Consider the following 27,831-nt stretch of genomic DNA (forward strand, 5'->3'; position numbering starts at 1 on the left):
TTTGAACGAAGCAGAGACAGAGTGAAGGGAACTGCAAGCCTGACAAATCCCAGATGACACAAGGACTAGTCTTCTGTTTGTTAGTTACATGATCATGGATATGAACTTTGTATGTTTCTCCTGGAACAAAGATGAGCCAAAAAATTAAAAATTCTGTGTAGCATGAGGCCAACCTTCTAAACTATTTAGAAAGATAATTCATAAGTTACCCAGCTAAATGGAGAGTTTTGAATATTCCTTGCACTTAACTGGCTAATTTTGGATAAGTCATTATTCAGCTAAGATTTAGCTGAATTCGTAAGGGGCATGTTGGGGGAATTCCAGAGTGGGGATGAGTTAGCCGAATAACTTATCCACCTATCTCCGATACTTAGAGTTAGCCAAATAAGTTATTCAGCTAACTTGAGATGTGGCAGAGATGTGGCAGAGAGCAGGTCTAAAATTATCCAGCCTTACATGGCTGGATAATTTAAACCTTAACCACTTATATTTAAAAGAATGTAGCTGGTTAAATGGCAATAAACCTTTAAAAAAAAAATTACTGTGCACGGGCCTAGTGGCCTGAAGCTTCTCCCACCACTCAATGTAAGAAAAAGAGGTCTACCAGGCTGGGTCCCCCAAATCCCTCTAAGTATCATAAGAAAAATAAATGAAGTGGGAGAGTGGCGCTGACCTCCTCCCTCCTCTGCCCCCTCCGTTCTGGCCCAAATCATGGAATAATATCCCCCTCCTCTTCTACCCTTTCACTCACCCAGTACCCCTTAACCCCCCCATTCCTCCTTTCGGCACTAGGATCACATTACAATGTGATTTCATTTTCGGGCACTTCCAACGCTGCTGTGGCAGCAACACTGGAAGTATAAGCTAACAGCATTGCTGTCTTTAGGGCAAGGCTAGAAGCGCCTGGGATCCCATTGTAAAGATAGCTGGTTAGGTTTAAACTTATCTCGCTAATGTTAGCTAGATAACTTCATTTGGGGAGATTGAGCAGGATATTCATCCCACTGAATATCCAGGATAACTTATCTGGCTAACATTCCATTCTAGGTTTTTTGAATAATGTCCTGAATATTTTTTTTTTTAAATTGTGCATGTTTCATTTGTAAAAATAACACAATATAATGATTGTCTGTGAGTAATAATTTAAACTATAATTCAGAAAGAAGTTATTCCGCAGACACAGCATTTGCTGTTCTCTCAGTCTGTGCAGAGTAAGCTGCTGCTATGGCTCTCCTGGGCTGAAGCTACTGCTGCTCTCTCCCACCAGCTAGTCTAGTGCCAAATTCTGCAGGAAAAAAGTAGAATTCTGTGCCAATTCTGCATTGCACAATGGCACAGAATTTCCCCAGATGTAAGAATACATTTATTTGTTGCACATAGCACCAGAGATTTGAACAGTATGTTTTGTTGTGTCACAGGACTCTCATCCTTTTATAATTTAGCTCCACTCTCCATGCCCACATTTCCCCTCGCTCCTCTTCTGGATTTACACTATCACCCTCATACTCCACTAAAATACTTTTCCTGTACTTTGACTTTCATATATCTTCGCTATTATTTTTAGATTTTATAACTTTTCCAGTGATTGTTTTTTAGTCCTTGTGAAAAGGGTCAGATTAACATTAATGTACACCAAAATCTCCATTTATTCACAGTAAAGTTACAGTATGGGCAGTAGCAAATGCAAGCTCCCGCATACCACACTGTCAACAGGCTTCATCTCTGCCCTAGAAGGATCATCTCTAAAAATGAAAGGGTAATTCAGTCTTTAGCCTGGGCAATCCTTGACCTCTCTCCCGAGACTGTAAGCAATAGTGCCAGTTTACTGTGGCACCTGTCCACTGGGTTCTGGACGTACCAACGCTTTTCATATAAGCCTGGACGTAAACCGGATTTGAAGCAGTCATGCTTCTGTATAAATCCATGGTACAACCTCATTCTGAGTACCGTATGCAGTTCTGGACACCCTAATTCCAAAAAGATATAGCAGACCTAGGAAACGTACACAGAAGGGCAGGAAATATGATAAAGGGGAGGGAACAGTTCCTTTATGAAGAAAGGTTTAACAGATTGGAGAAGAGACAACTGAGCCAGGATAAGGCAAAAGTTTATAAAATCACAAGCGGTATGTATCAAGTAGGGAGCAGTTATTTACCCTTTCAAGGAGTACTAAGATTAGAGGACACTCCAGGAAACTAACTGGGATAAGATTTAAAATAAATGTAAAGACTTTTCTCACTTAATGCATAATTAAGCTGTAGAATTTGTTTCTGATAGTCAACGCCAATAGTATAGCTGGATTTAAAAAAGATTTGGATATGTGGGCCAGACCCTAAATTCTGTCCTATGCCACCTTAGCCCAATATTTTCACTAAACCTCGACTTATGGATGAGTTGGGATTATGGTGTTACAGAAGAGCACGACACTATTTTTTCCTATCTCTTTAAGTATGTGTGTGACGAGTTGACCTCTAGAGGGACTGTGCCCTCTGCTAATATAAATCTGAGCTCAGAGTAGGAGAGTACAATTTTGATAATTCTGCAGTGGCTTTCAAGGGAAAGACTGAAGTGAAGTCTGATGAATCTTTGTGGGCCTGCTGGTTCTTCCAATCCCACAGGTCCATGGATACCTGTGTGCCAAGGGAATGCTCCTAGGCAATTGCCAAGAGGCGCCTGGAGGGAACTATGGACCACAACCATATTATGGTAGACCTTATGGCCTTAACTAGACTGTTACATCTGAAGAATTTGGCAAGCTGAGTTTGTCTAGGAAGAATGACTAATGCACCAGGGTTGTTTGGAATAAGAGCTAGAGATCTAAATGCACTCACTGCTAAAGGAAGAAGAAGAGTAAAGTGTGTTTATTTTGTTGCTTTTGTTGTCTCTGCGTATAATCCTGTGACTCATCCTTCTGTGATTTGGATTATTAATTGAATGCTGGTCCCCCAAAAGTATAAGGGGTCCATATTTAATGGCATTTAGCCAGATAACTTGTCAGTTACTTATGAATATTTCCAACACTCAACATAGCGGCATTCCAGGGTGGAGTAAAGTTAGCCAGATAAGTTACCCGGCTAACTCCAGAATTCAGAGTTAGGTGGATAACTTATTCGGCTCACTCTTGTCGCGCAGTAGAGCAGTCCTAAAGTTAACTATATAAACTTTATCTAGCTAATTTTAAGATAGCCAGGCATATTCAATGGTGTGACTACTACACCACTGAATACCCTACCAAATTTAGCTGAATAATTTTATCTGGCTAACTTTGCTGGCCAGACGGTGGCTGAACATGGACCACTAAAAGTTTTGATAATTTTAAAATATAAATTGTTGCGTGAGACTCTAATTGAAAAAGCCCAAGCTTGTGGGGTTTTGGTTTTCTGATTATTAGTGAATGGAAAACAGAAGACTGAAGAGTTTGTGAAGGGGGTGCAGTCTGATGGTCATAGAGGAGATGTAATTTTTCAGAGGCATCATTCAGAGGTATTATTCAGAGGCATTTATCAGATAACTCAAGTTATCCGGCTAAATGCTGACTTTTGAATATTTTGGGGATTTATCTGGCTAAACTTTAGATGGATATCTCATTATTCGGCAAAAATGTAGGGGGATAATGTACAGGCATTCCAGGTAAGAGTTAAGTTAGCCAAATAACATATCCGGCTAACTCTGGTTGTGCTGTAGTGCTGTCCTAAAGTTAGCTGGATAAACTTCTCTGACTATCTTTAAGATAGCTCTCTATATTCAATAGTGTGGCTGCACCACTGAATATCCTTCCAAAATTAGCCAGATAAGTTTATCCGGCTAACTTTGCAAGCCAGCCAGTGGCTGAATATTACCCCCTCCATGTCCAGCAGTGGAAAATATTCCCCTAAAGCCTCTGAGCCAGGTCCAGTCCACCATCTAACCAACCACTATATTTTGAACCCACAGACCTGATTACAGGACCATAAAAACCCAGCAACAGACCCTTTTTTATTGTATGTGCCCCAAGCTGGGGTTACAGACACATTTCTGGAGCACAGCTGGTGGTGAGTAACAAAGAATGGGTTTCCCTATTAGGTTCTATTGGGTAGGAATATAAGAACATAAGAACTGCCTTACTGGGTCAGACTAAGGGTCCATCAAGCCCAGTATCCAGTTTCCAACAGTGGCCAATCCAAGACACAAGGACCTGTCAAGAACCCAAACATTAAATAAATCTCAAGCTACTATTGCTTATTAATTAATAGCAGTTTATTGATTTTTCCTCTAGGAACTTATCCAAACCTTTTTTAAACTCAGCTGCACTAACTGCTGTAACCACATCCTCTGGCAAATGCATTCCAGAGCTTAACTATGCACTGAGTGAAAAAGAATATTCTTTGAATTGTTTTAAATGAGCAACTTATTAACTTCATGAAGTACCCCCAGTCCTTCCATTATCTGAGAGAGTAAATAACTGATTGATATCAACTTTTTTCAAGTCCTTTCATGATTTTGTAGACCTCTATCATATCCCCCCTCAGTCTTCTCTTCTCCAAGCTGATTAGTCCTAACTTCTTTAGCTTTACCTCAAAGGGCAGCCGTTCCATGCCCCTTATCATTTTGGTCACCCTTCTTTGTACCTTCTCCATTGCAATGATATCTTTTTTGAGATGCGGCGACTAGAATTGCACACAGTATTCAAGATGCGATCTCACCATGGAGCAATAAAGAGGCATAATGACATCCATTGTTTAATTTGCCATTCCTTCCTTAATAATTCCTAACATTCGTTTTGCTTTTTTGATTGCCTCAGCACACTGAACAGACGATTTCAATGTATTAGCCACTATGACGCCTAGATCTCTCTCCTGGGTGGTAACTCTAAGATAGAACCTAACATTGTGTAACTACAGCAAGGGTTATTTTTCCCTATATGCATCACTTTGCACTTGTCCATGTTAAATTTCATCTGCCATTTGGAAGCCCAATCTTCCAGTCTCACAAGGTCCTCCTGCAATTTATCACCATCCGCTTGAGATTTAACTACTCTGCATAATTTTGTGTCATCCGTAAATTTGATCACCTCACTCGTCATACCCCTTTCCAGATCATTTATAAATATATTAAAAAGCACTGGTCCAAGTACTGATCCCTGAGACACTCCACTATTTACCTTTTTCCACTGTGAAAACAGACCATTTAATCCTACTCTCTGTTTCTTTACTTTTAACCAGTTTGCAATACGCAAAAGGACGTCAACTCCTATCCCATGACTTTTGAGTTTTCTTACAACTTCTTCCAAGTGACCTAGCTGGTCAATATTAGTAAAAGAATGCTGACCCTCTATAAAATTTCTTATTTTCTTATGTAGGTGAAAGACTCTGTAACCCTGCACTAATTTTCTTCAGCTGTTCAAATATGTCATCAATTTTATGTGGGATATTACAAAATTAACCCCATTATAGTTTAATACTACAGAAATATACATAATGTCCTAACTGGGATGGGCAACTTAGTAGCCGCTTTCTGTCATCAACATTACATAAAAGTTTCCATGAGTCTGAATTGAGTAGGAACATTATCATTATCATTTTGTTAGTCACATACACAGGGCTGGCATCGAGGGGATACAACCAGGAAAACTATTCAGGGCCCTCACACCGCATGAGCCCCATACCTACCCGAAGCAGGCAGAGCCTGGTCTTGTAATGGGAGACTATCAGGTGCAGCTACATCACAAGAAATCAGTGTAGGAACTGGAGACCAGTCCACACTCACAGGCCCTGTTATTGTCCCACTCCCTTCTCCCACACGAGCTTCCAGCTACCAAAGCAACCCATGCATGGGGCAGAGACCCTGCAGGCCCTGTCAGCACATGCCAGCTCACAGCTCAGCCAGTATTGATTTCTTGAGCTACAACTGCATCTGCAGATCTCCCATCACTAAGAACTTTGATCCCAGGATTACTCAAAGTAGGTGAGGGAGCAGGAAGGCTGGAGAGGACCTGGGAAATGCCCATTGGGGGAGGGAGGGGGAGAGGACCTGGGAGGTGACCAAGTGGGGTAGGAGAGGGAGAAAAGAGCTGGGAAGGAATCAAGGAGGAAGGGGTAGAAAACAGAGGACCTAGGAAAGGGCCATGGAAAAGGGGATAGGAGGGAGAAGACCAGGGAAGGGGCCATGGAAGCAGGGATGGTTGTAGCCATTTTGGTGGCATTGCCCCTCTTGCCCCCCCCCCTCCCCTGCCAAGGATGGCCTTGTCGTCCAACTTCATCTCTCAGTCCCCACTCTCTCTCTTCTATCCCACCCATCTTTCAGCTCCACTGTCTCTCTATTCCACCCACACTTCTTCGTTGAGTTCCTTCTACCTCTTCCCCCATCCCTTGAGTCTCTAGTTTGAAGGCTATTCCTACAATCTTCTAAATTATTTATTTATTCAGACACTTCAAAGTGGATTACATTCAGGTATTGTAGGTATTTCCCTGACCCAGAGGGCTCACAATCAAAGTTTGTACCTGAGGCAATAGGGGATTGAAGTGATGGTTGCATGTTCAGCAAGCACATTGCACTCTGTCAACATTCAACTCTAAGGTATCAGAGTTTAGTTTAGTTAGTGCTCAGCTGGGCCATCCTTGTGGGGATGTGCGGAAATGTTGGTCTGTGTAGCTGTACTAGCCCTGCCCCAACATCATTTCTTCTTTCTGAGTACCAGAAGTAAAAAAAATTAGCAGATATTCTTTAGCCTCGGAGAGGGGCCTACTTTACCTTCCCAGCCTGGCCACTCTTCAACCTCAAGCCCCAGCAGATTCAGGCCTCGCACCCCTCTAGAGTCAGCCTTGGTGTTCGGTGTGTACACTGCATCTAAATAGTGTCTTCCTCTATGGTGGGAGCACCCCTCAGCCCAATAGCTACCAAACACTGCAACCAACTTATTAGAGGTGATGAGCCACCAGTTTCGTACAATGGACCTTATTAATTCTGCCCCTCTCAGTACTAGCATTTGTACTTTCTGCCTCATAGACCATTAGCTGTAACTTCAGTTAACTCAATTTATAGATATGTGATGCCTAGAAACCTAAGAAAATAAAAAAATAAGAGATTGGGAGAAAATGAACTCCCGAAAATTGTACATTTACTTTTGTAGAGATTGGAATGTTGATGTTAGTTTGTTTCCAACCTATGAGAATATTTATTGCTGCATGTGACCTTACAGAATTGATTTTAATCCCTAAAATAAACATTTAACTGAGGGCTGGCATGGTATCTCAGTGACAGGGCTGTGCACTGCCATGCAGAAAATCCAAGGTTCAATTTCTGGTTCAGGTCCCTCCACTCCCCAGTCAACCAGGGCTTGGGATGCTGCAATGGCAATGTTCACAGCCCTATGATGGGGGAGTCATAGTCATTATGCAATGGCAACACTTAGTGCTGGATTTAGGGCCCATGATTACAAGGTCTGAAAAAGCCCTAGTGCATGCATGGCTCCCCTCATTGCCGGGACTGGAAGTGATATAAAATAGCAGCAGGAAGAAACTCCAAAAACAACAAAATTTTTTTTAGCTGAACCAAAGAAAGCAATTAATGAAATCATTGAATAGTTGAATATCAGAAAGACTTCACCAAAAAACCCCAAACAAATCAAAAGGTAGGCATTCAAGCATGTGCATGAGATTCTGTAGTGTTTTTTCAACTCTTCACTTTTGTCTTTAACACAGCACAGGAAAGGAAAAATGTCAATGAGGTGCTTGTGGTGAAACTCTGTGTATATTGTGAGAGCTACGGATTAGGTTCTGGTGAATTTCAATAGGGTAAACTCCAGGACCATTATTGGCCTTAATATGAAGTTTGAAACCGATCAATCCAATCTAATGAAAGTTATACCTCCAGGCTCCAATTGGATGAACTGGATCACCACACAAGAGTTTGTCAAATGTTGAAAAAATGCCAAAATGCTTGAAGGTGAATTTTAAAATCCTGACGCGTGACAAAACTGGGAGATATATGAATATGTCGGGCCAGCATGCACTGAGCAAATTTATGTCGCTCGAATATGCGCATATCTCTCGCTAAATGCACAAATGAAAAGTTCTATGGATGACATGTAAGTTGTAAAACAAAAAATAGAAAAATAAATACATCAGCGGGGTTTTAAGGTTCGGGGCTAACAGGGGAGAAGGGAGGCTATTAAACCAGGGGGGTTTGGAAGTCCTGTTCCTTACCTGGGTGAACTGGGAACCATTTGGGATAACTGGCAAAGGCACTGGCGCACATGTCTTTTAAAATCCTCCCAGTTACGCGGTAGAAGCGGCATTTGTGCGCATAGGTGTGTGTCCACTTAAAATTGTAGCACATTTACACACACCTAGGCTCTTTTATAACAATGTGCACATATACGCACGTATGTTATAATATGGCTGCGTCCCTGGGCGCGGGTTGATGAACACACGCACATGTGCGCTCGCATGCCTGTTTAAAAGTTTACCGTCCCTCTGTAACTTTCTGCATTCTGAGCTTACACAGAGTGGCAGCTGGTTCCTGAGCTAAAACTCTGAACATTTAAATGACATCACTTTTGAGAGGGAGTGGATGATTTCAAGGAATTAGCATAGTGTTAATCTTTTCAGCTAATGGGTTCAGACCCAGCTGAGGTTGATAGTGACTGAAAGCTGTTATATCTGGAAGCCATTTAGTGGCCTCTATGAAATAAGCTGGCGGCCTTATCCAGTTTTCAGTGCACAGGAGCCCACTTCATGAAATCACTGCAATACAGAACTAACTGGCACTATTGCTGGGAGTCTCAGTAGAGGTACTAAAGATTGTCCAAGGCCTGGAGACTGTGTTACTCTCTTATCCCTTCAGGTGTTCCTTCTCAGGGTTGAGACAGAATGGTAGGGCAGTAGGGGAACCTGCTGCATCTGGGGGTTTCTTTTTTTTTTTATTACTTGGAGGACTTCAGTTCTCACTTTCAGTGCTAAATTCACTAGAAGTGTATTTATTTTTTTCTGTGAACAAAAAAATTGTAAGAATTGAGATATACATTTTTGGTAGCCTTGGTACTGAACAAACCAACACTTTTATAACCTACACTGGTTCCATTTGATAAGAAATCCGTTTTTAGTAAACCTTGCAAAACTGCTCCCCCACCCTTTCAAGACAACCTTCTTACACACGACCTTAGTGTATATTTTTCACTTTCATCCTACGGGTTATAAAGCAGGTTCTGTTCTGGAATACTTTGGGATGCATTTCTTGAATTGAAGGAAATACATTTCCAAGCTGGGAAGATAAGTGAAGCCCCAGTAGCCAGTGAAGTCAGAATGCTCCTCCGGAGAGAGCTGAGAAACTGGAAAATGAATTGAGCTGCTGGTTTATATTTAACATGCTGATTGCTAAAATTACAGAACGGCGGCCATAGGGAGAGGAGGGGGAGACTGAGAGATTAGACATGGTGTCTAATTAAAGGTTTGCTCTTCATTTGAATTTCAGATTCCAACTTTAATTTTAGAACCTCCATGGTTCTTTTATTTGTTTAAATTCTCTTTCGCTCTCTCTGGAAAGCAGAGACAGCAGCTAGAGCTGAAGCAGCACCCTTTCCATACCTTGTGAGGGGTAAACTGATGGACAGTCTAGAGTTCTGCAGCAGTGAAGTGATTGCTGGGATGATAGTGAAAATGGTGGCCTGGGAATCAGAAATGCATTGCACAAGGTAGATTCAGTAGTAACTTCTTGCAAAAATCTATTGGCCCCCAAAGCCTCCTCTCTTACTTGAGATGAACACATGGCACAGGAACAGGAATCTCAGGAGGCGGCAGACTAGCTGTGGTGGTTGCATCCAGTCAGGCGCAGAAGCATTCCATCTTGTCTGCCAAAAATTCCAGGAAGTGTTGTTGCTGTTGGATTTTCTGAGCCAAGCCTGGAATGGCCTGGAGCCCTGAGAGGTCCGCCGGGTCCATGGCCTCAGCAAACTGTTGCATAGATGGACCCTTGGTCCGAGACAAGGCTGACACTACCTGAAGGAAGGAGTCTTGCAGGTTCTCATCATCAGTTGGTGGAGCTGGTCAGTATGGAGACCCAACAGGACCTTCACCAACACCAGCCCTCGTCCCCGCAGGTTGAGCCCTTGGGTACTGGAGCTGGCTGGACTTAGGAGCAGGTCTCCAGAGAGGGTAGACTCCACGATAGGTGCTGGGGAGAGCTGAATGAAAGGTTCAAGGATCAGGACTGGCAGTGGTCCAGCGAGTCCCAAAAATGCACCAGGAGTCAAGGCAGGTGGCAATCCAATGAAGTCCAGAAACATACCAGGAGTCAGGCAGGCAGCGATTCAACAAAGTCCAGAAGCATACCAGAAGTCAGGGCAGGCGGTATTCCAATGGAGTCCAGAACAATCCAAGCCAAGGCCATAGAAGCAATCCAGGCAACTTGCTACTGACAAGGAACTTGACCTGTTGCTAAACCAAGGCACTGCAGGTAGGAGCGGGCCGGGCTTAAATAGGCAGAAGGCTGATGTCATCAGAGGGAGCTGTGGGAACTTTCCCGCTGCAGCCCCTTTAAGATCTGTGGAGAGGCGTGCACGCTCCTAGGGAGTCGCTGGCGGGGCCAGGTATTGGTGGCGTGAGCAGCGGCTCTGGGCCACGAGGGAATTCATCATTGGTGGTGGCTCCCTGCTGCTGCTGCTGCAAGAGGGATCGGGGCAGTGCCGGGTAAGTGCGACCGGCCATGGAATGTGGTGGCTGGCGAACGCAATATCACCCTTTCTGTGAAAAAATATTTTCTGGCATTGGTTCTGAGTCTACCCCCTTGGAGCTTCACGTCATGCCGCCTAATTCAGAACTTGCTTTCCATTGAAAAAGGTTTGTGTCTTGTGCATAACCAAGGTATTTAAAAGCCTGTGTCATATCCATCCCGTCTCTCCTCTCCTCACGGGTATACATTTTTAGATCCTTAAGTCTCATGCCATATAGCTTCTGATGTAGTCCCTGCGCCATGTTAGTTGCCTTTCTCTGAACTGCCTCCATCCTCTCTCTATCTTTTCTGAGATGTGGTCTCCAGAACTTAACACATTATTCCATTATTCAATGACCTATACAGGGGCATTATCACTCCTTTTCTATTGGTTATGTCTCCCCCTATGTATCCTAGTATTCTTCTGTTTCTAGTCACTTGCCTTGTCACACTTTTTCACTATCCTGGAGACCATCAGACACTATCAACCCTAGGCCTCTCTCCTGTTTTGAGCACATCAGCTTTTCTCCCACCATCCATTACAGTTCCTTCAGATTTCTACACCCTGAGGGGCAGATGCAATATCGTGCATTCAGGCTAGCGCACAGTTTAACCAGTGATTGGATGCGTATTTGGATGTGCTAGGCTAACACCTGATGCATAAAGGGGATTAGGATTAGTGCATCCAAAATGGATGTCCAAACTCACGCGTAGCTAATAGCACTAAACATACAAAAACTTTCTGTGTGCCTGACATGCACTTTTTAACATAGCTAATTTAGCACCATCCCAGAGCTGGCGTTAAATCTTGCAGAGCATCAAAGGCTCACTAAAAAGCAAAAAATTCTGCTTTCTGTGGTTCCTCTTACTTTTAGAATCATGACGATTCTAAAAGTACTAAGCAGGAGGAACCACAGAAAGCAGCAACATGAAAAAAAAAAAAGTCTTGACTGCAACCAGCTTAGGGAAATGGATACTTAATTTACAGCGACTGTTTACCTAACCTGTGGCTGTGTAGAAGGTCAGGAAAACGGATGCTCGTAAATTGAGCGTCTGTTTTCCTAACCCGTGGATGTGCGCACAGCCACATCTCCTGGGCACCCAATGCCAAGGATGTACTAGGGATGCACAATTGATCCCTAGCGTGTCTTTTTTAGCACAGCACCTCATTACCATACTGCATTGAGCGCCCAGGAGACGTGGCTATGTGCGTGTTAAAAAAAAACAAAACGGGCACCCAGTTTGGATGCACGTTTTTACATGCAGCTCATTGCATCGGCCCCTGAATGCATGACTTTGCATCCTTTCACATTAAATCTCAGCTGCCAAGTACTCAGCCACTCAGGCTTTTTAGATCACTTCTCATTTTGGCTACTCCTTCAGGGGTGTTCACTTTGTGGCAGATTTTAGTGTTATCTGAAATATCTCTCTCACAAATATTGAGCAGAACTGGCCCCAGGACCGATCCCTGAGGCACTCCACTAATCATTGCTCTTTTCTGAGTGAATTCCATTTATAGCCCTAGGACCAATGCCTGAGGAACTGCACTAATCATCAATCTCTCTACAGAGTGAATTCCATTTACTATCACCATCTGTCATCTATCAGTCAACCAGTCCTCCACTTTTGGAGCCACATTCCTAGGTTGTTTGGTTCATTCCTGAGCCTCCTATGGGACAATATCAAAAGCTTTGCTGAAATCCAAGTAAACCACATCCAGCACGTGTCCTTGATCTAATTCTTTTGACATCCAATTGAAGAAATCAATCACCTTTGTCTGACATTGTCAACCACTGGTAAAAAACATGCTGTCCTGAATCCTGCAACCCACTGCATTGGTAATAGCTCCCAAAGGACACACCTTTTACACTGAGGCTTGCCCTTTATCCACAGAGCCCTGGTTTTATGCATCTATTTAAAAAAATAGAGTTCAATGATAGGCTTTTTAGCCCACTGCAGAATAGTGTCAGGAAATAGGATTTGGAATAAGTTCACCAAATCATAAAATTCACCTTAATATGGGTATGACCTTAATATTAAAAAAAAAAAAAAAAAAAAAGCAGCATTTTTACCATCTTTGTTCTGTATTGCGTAGTTTGCATTGCGATCAGCGGTGAAACTACATGAAATTAACAGATTGTTTTGAACACCAACTTTTCAAGGTCTGGAATAAACTTTCACCTCATATTAAGCTTGTAAGACACTGGACACATTTGGAATGCATTTTGAGAGAACATCTCAGGTCATTATCTGCCTGCACATGGGAGATTTGCATTATAGCCGATTTGATTGATGCTTAAATTGTTGTTGAGAGAAAATGTGTTACTTTGGTATGTGATTTTACTAACTGCTGCCACAGAGGCCACCTTCCTAGAACACAGCTGCAAATGGAGCTACAGCCTTGGACTGTATTTTTTGTCAGAGACAGAAAAAGAGAGTGAGGGAGGGAGGGAGAGAATGAGAAACAGAAACGGAGGACTGGAAGAGAGAAAAATTAGGAGGAGACAGGTATAGATTTAGTAGCTCTGCTGGTCTTGAAGAAATTGCAAAGTTGTGATGCCTTGCATTGGACATACGTTAGACTTATCCACAAGATAAAAGCTCCAGGAATGTGGTATAAAAGCACAAAATTAGATTAGATTAGAAGACATAAGAGTTTCATCATGATCTTTGGAAAATTACTACATTTGCCCAATAAAGGATATCACAAGTGGTAGAGTCCAGGGTGAGAAGGAGAGAGAGAATGAAAGGTTAAGGGAGAAAAGGGTAAAAATGCAGAGAAGAGAAAATGTGAAGGAGAAAGGAAGAGAAGGACTGAGAGAGAGAGAGAGAAAAACACTTAAACAGAGAGGGAAACTACAGGATAAATAAGAATTGTTTCTGAACTGGAAGTAGCTTACGTATTCTGTGTCCGCTTTGGAGTCATAGTATTCAATATCTTCTTCCTAGTGGGAGGAAGAAGAAAGCAGAAATTATTCACACGTGCAAACAGGATGCGCAGCTCTAGTAAAGAGTCTGACTGTAAGCTTCTGTTCAGCCTTGGTGTCGGCTTTTTCAGCTCTTGCATGAAAACTGTAAAGAACACAGTTATTTTGCTTGGTTTATATTTGTCTCTTCAATTGCCTTTTTTCGTGGAATGAACCTGGTGCCTACAGACAATGCTCCATAACCTCAGTCAAATTGTTATCTATTTAAGCTAAGGATTTCCAAGAAAATGATGGAGTACAGTAACATACTGTGACATTCATGTACAGAATCGATTCTCTCTGGCCTGCCGGCTCTTGCTTTATGTTACTGCCTATTATTTTGTCTATATGTTTGTACAGTTCTGCATTAACTGAAACCAACCTGTCTTCTATATGCCACAAGGCTATATGCATTACTTTTCTTTGCCATGCATGACTGCCATTTCATCCTCCTCAGGATAAATATTTGTTTTCAAATATACTCAGAGTGAGTATATATGCTATGAATAAAGTGAGGTGTTTGATTATGTCAACATTAACTATAAAATCCAATGAATACTATACATATTGTCTTGTTAATATTCACATTAGTCAGATTTTTCACCTTCCCCAATGTTTATATTCTGACTGAGGACTTAGGGTTTTTTTTTTAACAGCCCACCTTTCAAGCCGAGTCATCCTTGAGGGGGAGTCATATACAGTCCATCCCACTAAACCACTTGCTGCATTACAAATAAGAAGTCGTAAGCCTTTCCATTTATTTATTTATTTATTTATTTATTTATTTAGCCTTTTTGTATACCGAACTTTCGTTAGTTATATCAAGCCAGTTTACATACTTCTTATAGAACAAAAATAATACAATCTTTAAATCTTTAACATGATTAAAAGTTGATGCCAAAATTGACACCTTCTATACATTTGCCCAACTATACTTTGTCAATAAACGATGTAACACAATGATTAAATAAAATAACACATTATAAAATACCTGTTACAATAAAATTCATCTCCATAAAATTATGTATACATTTCAAAATTCAGAACATTAATAAACATTTTCCTAGTTAAAAGAAAATTAGATAAGATAATCTAAAATCTAAACCTAAAATAATTCAGTAGGAGGAACCACATCTACTGAGTTACCAAATTAGAGGAGCTCCATCCAATCTACTGATAAAAAAAGGCATCACAGAGTTTCCAATCTGCTAGGCCTAAACATTTCAGCTTACTGAGTCACTAAAAGAGCAATGACCCAGATTTTCCAACCTGCCGAGTCCCTAATAACTGGTGTTCTGGGTCTTCTAAGCTGCTGAGTCACAAAGAAGTGTGAACTGCAGACCTGTCAACTTGATGAGTCACTAAGGAGAAGGAATCCTAAAACTTCCATCTTGTTGAGTCACTAAAAAGAGGGAATCCTAGGTCTTTCAACCTGCTGAGTTAGTGGAGACAGATGGCCTAAGATCTTCCAATCTTCTTAATCACTACAAAGAGGAAGCTCCCATTGGTGGCAAGTATACAAATCTTGGGGAGGCTTAATTTGCCCAAAGTGGCCTAAGGACGCTAACCAGGATGATGGCGCTGGAGCCTGAGTGAGTGGACAGCACTTTGACTCTAACGATTAAGAGATGCTGCTGGAAGTGTGAAAGAGAGACCGGACTCAGGACCCAGCTAGGAGCAGTAGCAGCAGCAATAGTTCCCGGTAGCTTCAGACTCCATTCTCTCATTTCCCCCTAGCCTGCATTCTTCTCTCTCTCCTCTGCCTCCAGTAGTTGCCCTACAAGAATCTGCTTCAGACCCAGGCAATATGCTCAGCGAAGCCCAGCTCTTATATCTAACAGACGTTCCCATCCTGTCCAAAGCTGGCTAAGGGATGACCCTTCCAGCCCCATGTTCCTCCCTTCAGCAACCAATCAGGAAAGGCTAGGAATGAACAACAGGAAAGTTTGGAAGGTAAGGAGGGGAACATAAATCCACGATTGTTCTAAAATAGAGGATGTGATATAAGTAGGGTAGCCAACTTTTCCAAGCAATCATAAGTTACTAATGGATAGCTTTTGCATTGAATGAATGAGATGGGACAATTTTGATGAAATATCTGATCCTAAGATCATTCAAGCCATTAACAGATTAAACACTACCACTAGTCTGTTGAATTCTTGTTCTACCGCCTTATTAAAACTCATAAGAGAGAAATTGTCAGAATTTATTACCAAATGTATACATTCATCTCTCTCCTCTGGTACTTTTTCAACAGCATGTGACAGAGTGACCCTGTTTTCCCCCCTTAAACATGTGCGGGACCAGGCATGGAGTCTGTTCCACCTTAAATCCCATAGAGAGAGAGAGAGAGAGCTCTGTGGGCAGCACTCTGCTGGGGCAGGAAAAGTCCTGAGGGAGGGATCAGCTAGGGAGCCTAAGAAGATAAGCCAAGCTGTGTTCAGGAGGCCTCTATGCCTCCAGGAGGAAGGCAGCTTCTGTAAAGTGCTCAGTCCAAACCAGAAGGGAGTGAATGTACACTGACTAGAAGCAAGGCAGTCTACAGCCCCTGTGTGCAAGTGATTATTGCTAAGGTAGGCAGTCCACTATTAAACAGTTGTGTTTGCTGAATAAAATTTTAAGTTTGTATTTTAAGGCTGGAGTCAGTCTGAATTTGTGCCTACAGCCTGGGAAACAATGCTTGGCCTTCTACACAGCATTAAAAAGATCCTCAGTTTGTCCCATCCTCAAAAAATCTACTAATGATCCTACCATTTTCTCAAATTATCTCTCTCATATCTATCAAAGATAACAGAGAACATTATATTACAGACACTGTCACTTTTTCTTGACTCTCAAACCATCCTTGACTAATACCAATTTGGATTTCATAAATTTCATAACCCTGAAACGTTACTTCTATCAATTTTTGACACTATACACCATGGGTTTGATTCTGGTGTACAATATGCATTTATTCTTCTTGATATCTCCTTAGCTTTTGATATTTTTGATCACTCTATTCTAATCTCTCACTTGGCCTTGGGTTTCTCTGGTAATGTTCTTACAATTTTCTTCCCTCTTAAATCTTCATGGGCACTCATTGAACAATTTATTTCTCTCTGTCTCTCCTCAATACTCAAATGGCTTCATCAAAATAAATTCTCTCTCAATATTGGTAAAACTGAACTGATGATCTTATCCCACTATCCTTCCTCAAACCTTCTAGATAAATTCTCATTTAGTGGTCATTTTATACACATCACAAGCAAGGTGCGTAATTTGGGAATTCTTATTGATCCCTCTCTATCAATGCACACTCACATTAAAGCCATAACCTAATCTTCTTTTAATAAACTTCACCTACTGCAATTTGAAACCCGTACTGGATGTTCCGGATTTTCACATGGTACTTCAAGCATTACTTTTTTCAGGTGTGGACTACTGTAACTCATTCTCTCCTGGGCTCCCTGCCTATGCCATTCACCCTCTACAGATATTTCAGAACTCTGTTGCTCATCTCCTCACTGGCACTCCTAGTTGGGATCACATCATCCCTGTATTGTTCTTTCTACAATGGCTCCCTATTACATATTGGATACGGTACAAACTTGCCAACATTATACACAATTTGCTCAACAATATCTCTTCTCCTTGGATTACTGCTACACTGCAGATTTACACACCGACTCGGACCTTGCGATCCCTTAAATCAGGGCTTTCTTGATGTTCCATCTTATAAATACATGCACCTGGATGAGACTTGTGAATGTACCTTCTCAATCACTGGCACCACCCTATGGAACTCTTTACTGGATGAATTCATATCCATAAGGGATACAAAGTTGTTTAAAAAAAGGCTCATTTTTTTAGCTTGCCTATAATGACCTTATATGAAGCTGTATGTTTCCCAATGTTTTATCTTTTATTTTATGTATGATTTTACCTTTTCTGAGTGCTTTTTGATTTCTGCCTTGAACTATGGAAGGGCGTGTAAGAAAGTTCTTAAATAAATAAATAAATAGATAGCTGGACATCCCACCAAACTTGAGGACCTGGGTGGGGTGTGGTGTGGGAGAGGGGGGAGAGAAGGGAGAGAAGGGCTGCTATTAGCTGTAGATTCACAGTCCTCTCATCACTTGGCTTCCAGGTACCCCCTCCATATAATTTGTTTTATAAAATATTTTTTAAATCATCCTCACATTAACCACACCATCTCTCACACACAGTTTTTCTCTCTATCACAACTAAAGCTTCTCTAATACATACACATGCCTAACAACACACAGCCTACATCTCATATACCCATGTACACTTCTAAACACTCAACCCCAACTCTCTTACATACACACTTACAAACACACTGCCTCTTCTCTCATACACGCATATACATTCAGCATGTTTCTCTCTCCCTCACACTGGCTTTTCTCTCCCTCTCCCTTTCAAATCCTCCCTCCACAAACAGCCCAAAGGTGGATTATTGATTTTAGGGAGACAGGGTTGAGTGTAACGGAAGGAGAATCAAAAGTTATAGTGTGTGCAACATTCCTCACTCAACTGACAGGACAAAAAACTAAAAAGAGTAGACCACTGCAATATAAAATCACTCAAAACTTTTCAGTCATGTAATCTGATAATTAATTTGAAAATAAAAGACATTTTTACCTTTACCTTTTTCCCCATATCATACTGTTCTCTCCTCTACTTTCATCTTTTGGCTTTTCTGGTTTACTTTTCTCTTCTATGATTTTCCTCCTTTCTCTAGCTCTCTTCTTACAACTGATGTTGTTTCTTCCCATCTCTTCTTCCCGCAATCAGTTAGCTCTTCTCAGAGCAACACAGGGGTCAATATTCAAAGGCATTTAGCTGAATAAATCACAAATGAACTGTCTAAATGGCTATTTTTTTTTTAATATTGAGCCATTTATCAGGATAAAACTTAGTCAGATAAAAAAGAAATGTTCCAGGGGTGTTCTGGAGCAGGATAAAGTTAATCGTCTAACAGCCAATTTTCAACTATAATCAGCAAAGATAACCAGATAACTTTAGGCCTGCCTCAGAGCAAGCCTAAAGTTATTCAGCCTCATGTGGCTGGATAACTTTAAACTTAACCAGCAAAAGAATATAGCCAGTTAAGTTCCAAGTTGACTTAAAAAAAAAAAAAGTATGTCGAAGGCCTAGTGGCCCAAATCCAAGCCTAGTGGCTCAAATCCAAGCCTAGCCTCAACACCTCGAAAACCGTCTGATAAAATTTTCCCACATATGTAAGAGATCAAGGCAAGCCTCTGCCCCTCCCTCTACCCATTCCCCAGTTCCACCAAATTTGGAAGATGCATTTCTCCTGTGCCTCTTCGACTCCCCCTCCCCCCTCTCCTACTCCATTTCAAACCCTCACACCTTCCTAGAACATTTTAAAATTTGCAGTCTTCTGACCAGATTGTGATAGGCTGTTATTGTGAGCCTAGGCCAGCGCTTTTACTGTTACCATGTCAGCAATGCTGAAAGCATAAGCCACCAGCTTTGCTATCACAGCATGAAAAACTTTGTAGTTTGTGTTACTCTGGGAAAATGAACTACATCTCAAGAGGTGTGTTTAACTTTCCCTTGAGAGCACTGCCAGGTTAAGAAGAGGAAAATTGGGTGGAAGCAGAGTTTGCATGTGGGAAGATGCAGTTAAGAGCGCTTCCTCAGGGTTGGGGATGCTAACAGTGTATTTTGGGGGAGGAATGAAAGGGACATATGGTGGAGTTGGGACTTTACCCTTTATATGTGGCACCATTTATTTTGTGAGTGTGGGGGAGGGTGGGCAGATCTGAAATTCACTCAGGACTTGCGGCCTATATAAATTTGCTGTCACAGACTTGGAAGAGTGAATCCCGGGACTGCTGACAGACAAGGCCAAGGCACAGTGTAGAATAGTGAGGTAGAGAAAGATCGAGGCAAGCAGAGTCCATACAGAAGCAGGAGACAAGTAAGGATCAGGGAAGGCAACAGACAGAAGCAAGGTAAGGAACCAGGCCGGGTTTCAATCTGAGGTCAGAATCAGGAACGAAGAAACAGAACCTGTCCAGAGAAGTGAGCTTCCTTTTCTGCTACAGTAGTGCTGATGGCATCAGTCTGCACCAAAGGAAATCCTGGAAACTGGCTCTATAAAACTGGTGAGTTGCTAAGGACCCTGACTTGGAGCAGCAAGATGCAGCAGAGGAGCAGGACGCCGGGAGGCCCCAGCACGTTGCAGGACACAGTGCTGGACATGGAACCTTGAGGTACAGGACGCTGACTGCGGTGCAACACCCCCATGGTCAGGGGCATGTTACGCTTGCATACTGGGACCTTATGGCCCTGGCCACGATCACGAGTTCCTGCAGCTGGGAATAAGTACATTTCTCAACCACATCAACACATGATCATGGCTCAGGGGGTACTGCAGTTTATTAAATCCCATAGAAAATGTCTCTGCATTAAAACGGCACTTATGGCACTAGTTTTTATACAGTGTACTCATTACAAAAACAAAAGAAAGCTAAATATTGTATGTGATTCCTTTCATTCAAAAGCAATACAACACTCAGCCTTTCCTGATTTATACCTTGGATACACCACCTGAAAAAGTTTACTCTTTGGCCTTCACTCACTGGGGCAAAACTCTAATTCTTTGAGATGGACAACGTTTGGGATCTTGGTGTGGGGAGCTCAGCAGTGGAATAATAGGAGGTGCTTTAGGTCAGGATTGAGCTTCCTGGCCGAGTTGGGTAGGTTTTCATAGTAATGGAATATTTTTTGGTTGGGATTTGGGTAGGGTTAACGTGCTTTGGCATGGAAGTTTTGGAAGCTGGGATAGCATCTGCTTTTACAATGCCAGAATCTAGTCAGCATCATCGCTCTTCCACATCCTAAGACCACCAAAAGTTGAGAAAATGTTTTTAAATACATTTTTTAAAAGTTACATAATGCACCCAGCATGAATTGTAAATGCAGTTCATTAATTGGAATATTTACATATTATTTATGCGGGAAGACTCGCTACAGTAAGATGCAGCATCCCAGGCACCAGGGCACGCATTCATTTATAAAGAAAGAGACAAGCAATTCAGAGAGCAGTAATGCTGTCAAAATAGAATTTTATATTCCATCAAAAGGGGTAATTAAAGGGCACTACCAAGTTGCATTCTGCCTTCTGGAATATAAATACTACTGGAAGCCAATCTCACCCTCACAATGCAGCTTCCTTTCGATAGAGCTAATATGTCTTCCATTCAATCAGACTTTCCAGGTGAGCATACAAAGACACCTCTTTCCAACCACATTCAGCTGGAGAAAGGGACTGCGAGGAGGTGGACGGGAAGGGGGAGAGAAAGGGAAAACAATGCATGATAAGGAAACCTAATAATTCAATCAGTTTAATAGCTCTCCAATGCAGAATACTGCAAAAAGTAAACCTGAACCTACTTTAATAATAAATAGATAAATGCTCAAAATAGTTAATGTGGTTACAATGCCATCAGCTTTGACTCATGATTCAAAACATCACTAATACTGAAATGCTACTCATATCCTCATAGCACTCAAATATAGCCCTAAACCCCTTTAAGAAGGAAAAATTAACTCTTTAATAAAAGTTACTATCTGTGTAGGTTAGAACTTAGCATGCATGTGACTATGTAGCTTCCGCCCCCACATCAATCCACTCTCAGATACATCAAGTAGCCCAGCAGGAGTAAAGGGGGGAGCCACAAGAATATAAGAACATGCCATACTGGGTCAGACCAAGGGTCCATCAAGCCCAGCATCCTGTTTCCAACAGTGGCCAATCCAGGCCATAAGAACCTGCAAGTACCCAAAAACTAAGTCTATTCCATGTTACTGTTGCTGGTAATAGCATTGGCTATTTTCTAAGTCAACTTAATTAATAGCAGGTAATGGACTTCAAGAACTTATCCAATTCTTTTTTAAACACAGCTACACTAACTGCATTAACGACATCTTCTGGTAACAAATTCCAGAGCTTAAATTGTGCATTGAATGAAAAAGAACTTTCTCTGATTAGTTTTAAATGTGCCACATGCTAACTTCATGGAGTGCCCCCTAGTCTTTCTGTTATCCGAAAGAGTAAATAACCGATTCACATTTACCTGTTCTAGACCTTTCATGATTTTAAAGACCTCTATCATATACCCCTTAGCCATCTCTTCTCCAAGCTGAAAAGTCCTAACCTCTTTAGTCTTTCCTCATAGGGGAGCTGTTCCATCTCCTTTATCATTTTGGTCGCCCTTCTCTATATCTTCTCCATCGCAACTATATCTTTTTTTAGATGTGGTGACCTCACCATGGAGCGATACAGAGGCATTATGACATTTTCCATTTTATTTACCATTCCCTTTCTAATAATTTCCAATATTCTGTTTGCTTTTTTGAATGCCGCAGCACACTGAACCGATGATTTCAATGTGTTATCCACTATGACGCCTAGATCTCTTTCTTGGGTGGTAGCTCCTAATATGGAACCTAAAATTGTGTAACTATAGCATGGGTTATTTTTCCCTATATGCATCACCTTGCACTTACCCCCATTAAATTTCATCAGCCATTTGGATGCCCAATTTTCCAGTCTCACAAGGTCTTCCTGCAATTTATCACAATCTGCTTGTGATTTAACTACTCTGAACAATTTTGTATCATTGGAAATTTGATTACCTCATTCGTTGTATTTCTTTCCAGATCATTTATAAATATATTGAAAAGTATGGGTCCCAATACAGATCCCTGAGGCACTCCACTCCACTGCCCACTCCCTTCCACTGAGAAAATTGTACATTTAATCCTTCTCTCTGTTTCCTGTCTTTTAGCCAAATTGTAATCCACGAAAGAACATCGTCACCTATCCCATGACTTTTTACTTTTCTTAGAAGCCTCTCATGTGGAAATTTGTCAAATGCCTTCTGAAAATCCAAATACACTACATCTACCGGTTCACCTTTATCTACATGTTTATTAACTCCTTCAAAAAAGTGAAGCAGATTTGTGAGGCAAAACTTGCCTTGGGTAAAGCCATGCTGACTTTGTTCAATTAAACCATGTCTTTCTATATGTTCTGTGATTTTGATATTTAGAACACTTTCCACTATTTTTCCTGGCACTGAAGTCAGGCTAACTGGTCTGTAGTTTCCTGGATCACCCCTGAAGCCCTTTTTAAATATTGGGGTTATATTAGCCACCCTCCAGTCTTCAGGTACAATCGATGATTTTAATGATAGGTTACACATTTTTACTAATAGGTCTGAAATTTCATTTTTGAGTTCCTTCAGAACCCTGGGTTGTATACCATCCAGTCCAGGTGATTTACTACTCTTCAGTTTATCATCTTCTAGGTTCACCATGATTTGGTTCAGTCCATCTGAATCATTACCCATGAAAACCTTCTCTGGTACGGGTATCTCTCCAACATCCTCTTCAGTAAACATCGAAGCAAAGAAATCATTTAATCTTTCCGCGATGGCCTAGTCTTCTCTAAGTACCCCTTTAGCCCCTCAATCATCTAATGGTCCAACTGACTCCCTCCCAGGCTTTCTGCTTCGGATATATTTAAAAAAGTTTTTACTGTGCGTTTTTGCCTCTACGGCCAACTTCTTTTCAAATTCTCTCTTAGCTGTCTTATCAATGCATGGCACCCGGATGACAGCCTTTAAATGACAGGGATTGTTTTAATTTAAAGAAAGTTATTTTCCCCTTCTCAGGCTGTAAAATACTTGATTCAGGGAATGGGTTGGATGATCACACCAAATCCCATTCAGACTTTGCTCTCTATGGTTTTCTACATAATGTTACTCCTAGGTGAATTCTGCACACAGAAGTCTAAAATTCTGTGCAAAAAAATGTAAAATTCTGCAAAATTCTGCGTACTTTAAATTGGTTAAAATAACTCAATGTACATGACAGTCTTTAAGTAATTAATTTAAAATCTAATACAAAAAAGTTATTACCCGAAGGTGAAGAGTTTTACAGATTTTGAGCAGAATTCCCCTAGAAGTACACTATAGGAGTGTCCCTTCCATCCTCTCTCCCTACTCCCCTGGCCAGACCACTTTCACTCCGCTTCTCAGGCTCCAACTCTTCCTCTCTCCACTATATTTCCCCCTCCCTCCAGGCTCAAGCCCCTTCTACTCTATCTCCACACCCCAGCCCACTCTCAGAATTTGACCCCCTCTCATACAGTCCCTCACACAAGCTCTCTCTGTCTCTCAAATACACATACCCTCATACAGGCTCTCTCTCTCACACAAACACCCTCACACAGGCTTTCTCTCTCTTTTGCACAGCCATACAACCTCAAATAAGCTTCCTCTCTCTTACACACACACTCACCCTTGCACACAGGCTCCCTCTCACTTGTTCACACACACACCTCTTCACACAGGATCCCTCTCTCTCTTGCATACACACCCTCACACAGGCTTCCTCTTTCTCGTTTGCACACCCATACAACCTAATATAGGCTCCCTCTCTCTCTCTCTCTCACACACACACACACACACTCATACACCCCTGCACACAGGCTTCCTCTCACTTGTACACACATACACCTCCTCACACAGGCTCCCTCTCAAGCTAGCACACACACCCTCACACTGGCTCCTCTATGGCACACCCACTCACCCCCACACATATTCCCTCTCTCTCACACACACAGACTCACACATACACACACACATACCTCTCACACAGACTCCCTCTCTCTGAAGACACACATACACACTTCACACAGGCTCCCTCTCTCACACAAACAGGCAGTCTTACTCCCACATATACAGTTTCTCTCTCACACAGGCTCCTTCTCTCACACAAACAGGCAGTCTACTCCTCCATATACAGTTTCTCTCTCACACAGGCACCCTTTCTCTCACACATGCACACACACAAAACTACCCTCACAAGCACATTTCCTTTCTGTCTGACATAGGCTTAGCTTTCTCATTCTGCTGCAGGTGCGATAGGCTGGGTCTGCAGCGATCATGGGCCTCTTGCTTCTCTCTCCCTCCAAGCATAGTCTTTGACTGTGAGTGGAATGGGATCCACTTGTGGCCCACCAGGCCTCTTCCTTCCTCGGCTGTGAGTGGGATAGGCTCCACCAAGTCTCTTGCCAAATTCTGTGGGAAATATTGAAATTCTGCACAGGAGGGGAATTCTGCACTCTGCAGTAGTACAGAATTCACCCAGGAATAATAATGTGGTATTGTTTCTGTGTTAGTCCACTCAGCTATATAGAAACAAATTGTGCATGATATCTTTTTACTGGACTAAATAGATTTGTGACTAGATTTCCCAGGGTAGTTTTGAAGTTCCCTTTAAGTATCTGGATCATAAGGTCATTGAATAATGTATACTGCATGAATAGCTAGATGGAAGCTATATAATCTGAAGCAAAACCTGATGGAGAACCAAGCTTCAAACAGAAATTAAAAAAAGAAGAAATGGCACAAAACCCTTTGAGACACCATGCGGCAAACTGTACCATACAGTGTATTGTACTGTACAGTGACCCATATGGGAAAGACATTCAGCATAAAAGGATCTTCCTCTTCGTCCTGCCAGACCAGTCTTCATAGTGGGTTTTGTCCTCCTCCAGAAGATGGAGGCAGAGTTCCAGACCTATATAGGCTGGTTCAGCAGGGAAGGCGTTAGTAGTTCTCTGCCTCCAGCAGATGGTAGGTGGAGCTAGTTCAGCAGGAGGAATAGGCAGAGGCAATGGCCTCCCTGAGGCCGGGGAACACCTTGGGATGACGGCCCTCCTAGGGTCACTATTCCCTCCCCTCACACAGGCGAACAGGCCCTTGGACTTGCATTTCCTGACAATGAAAGGAAGGTTCAGAAGCGGCGGTGGTAAGAAGACCTCAAGCCAAAGTCCTCAGGACCTGGCCTGAAGTCCCCTGAACCGCATGCCGGCAGGTAAGATGGAAAGAGGCAAAAAGTGCCTGCAGTGCGGCGCACAGCGAGTCCAGACGGTGGCAGGTTCATTCTGTCGCAATTGCAACGGCGCCCCATCAGGGGGTTCGGCAGAGGGCAGCGGGGAGGCCCATTGATATTCTTTCCCCCAGTCATCCTAAAAAAACCTGCAACCAAAGCTGACATCGCTGCTGCTTAAGCTCCTGCCTCCTCCACAGTTGCATTGAGGGAGGAACCCTTGGAGGGGGAGGGGGAGGCATTCTCTTCCGATTTTGTGCTCTTAATGCACAAGGCCTACAGGGAAATGAAGGGTAAACTGATGGGCTTAGGTGGCCCCAATCTCCGATTTCACACCCCTCCCCATGGGACGAAAAGGAATACAAGGAAAGGAAGAAACCCAGAATCATGCCCAAGCCCTTTTCGGATGAGCTGGATGATTTGTCCCAGGGGGATTCCCTAGAGGAGACTGAGGAGGAAGAGGACCGAGAGCCTGAACAGGATGACCCAGTGGTACGACTATTTAGGGCAGAGAAGTTGGGTGCCCTTATTTCCAAGATATCTCAAGTCCTCAGGCTTGCTGAGGAGCAGCCCAGAGACAGTAAACCAAAAGGTAACCCTGTCCTCACGGGCATTGAAAAGCCAGCAAACGTGTTCTCCATATAAATTCCACAATCCGGGATATTATTTCAGCGGAGTGGTCCAAACCAGACTTAAGACTATGAAGCAAAAAGAATATGGAAAGATTGTATGTAATGGATCAGGTGGGGAGAGACAGCATCCTGGCCCTCCCCAAGGTGACGGCTATCATCCTGGTTGAGGGAGGTGCGGCCCTTAGGGACCTGCAGGTCAGAAGGATTGAGACACTTCTCAGGAAAGACTTTGAGCTGTCTAGCATAGTTCTGCGCTCAGTGATCTGTGGGGGATATGCGGCAAGGGCTCTGCTCTGCACTTTACAGCCACCCGCAGGACAGGTGGAAGGCACCGGCAACCAGGAGATGGCACAAGCAGCGTCCATAGCAGTGTGTGTGGCCAATGCCCTCTATGATTTGATTAGGATCTCGGCCAAGCAGGATGTGACAAACATGATGGTTAGGTACCTCCTGTATTGGGCAGCAGATTCAGCATCCATGGCCAAGATGAGTAAATTCCCCTTCAAAGGAAAATTGTTGTTTGGAGAGGACCTAGAGTCTCTCATGAAGAGCCTGGAAACCAAAATGCTAAGGCTCCTGGAGGATTGGAACAGGAGACCACAGAGAGGGGATGGGGGCAGATTATCCCCCAGGAACACCAGGCAGCCTAGGTGGACAAGGTTCCAGCTCAGTGGGGAGGGCAGATTGCACGGGCAGCCCTTTCAAAGGGCCAGACATTAATCTAGAGACTTGGGCAGAAGATGGCAGCCCCCAAAGGATCACAATAATGGTGTGAGGGTCCACTTGATGCTTCCACAGGTGGGAAGCAGACTAAGAGGCTTTTGTCTCGAGTATCCCTTAGTATCTAAAGATCGGTGGGTATTAGACATTATAAAAGAAGGGTACTACCCAGAACTAAAGGGCAGTATGAAAAAACAGTTTATCCCATTGCCATGCAGCGGAGCGAAGAAACAGGTAATGCAAGAAGCGGTTGTCAGAATACTAGCCCCCCAGTCAGGAATGAGGAAAGGGTACTCCATCTTCATCATGGTGCCAAAAAAGGATGGGTCCTACCGCCCAGTGCTGCACCTCAAGGGAGTAAACCGGGTGCTGAGGATTCCACATTTCAGGATGGAGTTCCTAGGCACAGTCAAAGTAGCACTGCGAAGAGGCTAATTTCTCTCCTCTTTGGATCTAATGGAAGCAAACTTACAAATACCCATGCAGGAGAGCTTCCAGATGTTTTTACATTTTGCAGTCCTAGGCCATAACTACCAGTTTCAGGCTCTACTATTTAGGTTGGCAACAGCACCTCGAACTTTCACGAAGGTTTTGGTCATAGTAGCAGCCTCCTTGCCAAGGAGGGAATCCGAGTCAATCCCTACCTAGATGAGTGGTTGATAAGGGCAGACACAAGGCAAGAAGGGGTCGAGGCAACAGAGAGAGTCATATGCTAGAACACCTGGGTTGGACAGTGAACAGGCTCAAGAGCCATTTAGAGCCATCACAGATGTTAAAGTATCTGGAAGTCCTTTTCGATACATGCAGAGGGACACTAATCCTTCCGGAAGAGAGAATATCCAAATTCAGCAGCAGGTGGAAAGTTTACTATACTCCAGAAAGCAAGGGCT

General features: G+C 42.7%; 1 protein-coding gene across 1 annotated transcript in view; it reads right to left on the reverse strand.

Moving 5' to 3' along the window:
* The window catches only part of CACNA2D2 (calcium voltage-gated channel auxiliary subunit alpha2delta 2), a 1,734,543-nt gene that overhangs the window by 548,124 nt on the left and 1,158,588 nt on the right, over positions 1 to 27,831 (reverse strand). The window contains exon 5 of the mRNA XM_029599532.1: positions 13,587 to 13,631. Within this exon, the coding sequence (XP_029455392.1) occupies positions 13,587 to 13,631 (45 nt within the window). The remainder of the gene's footprint in view (positions 1 to 13,586; positions 13,632 to 27,831) is intronic.

This window comes from Rhinatrema bivittatum, chromosome 4 (genome assembly GCF_901001135.1).
Source record: "Rhinatrema bivittatum chromosome 4, aRhiBiv1.1, whole genome shotgun sequence".
Classification (NCBI taxonomy): Eukaryota; Metazoa; Chordata; class Amphibia; order Gymnophiona; family Rhinatrematidae; genus Rhinatrema; species Rhinatrema bivittatum.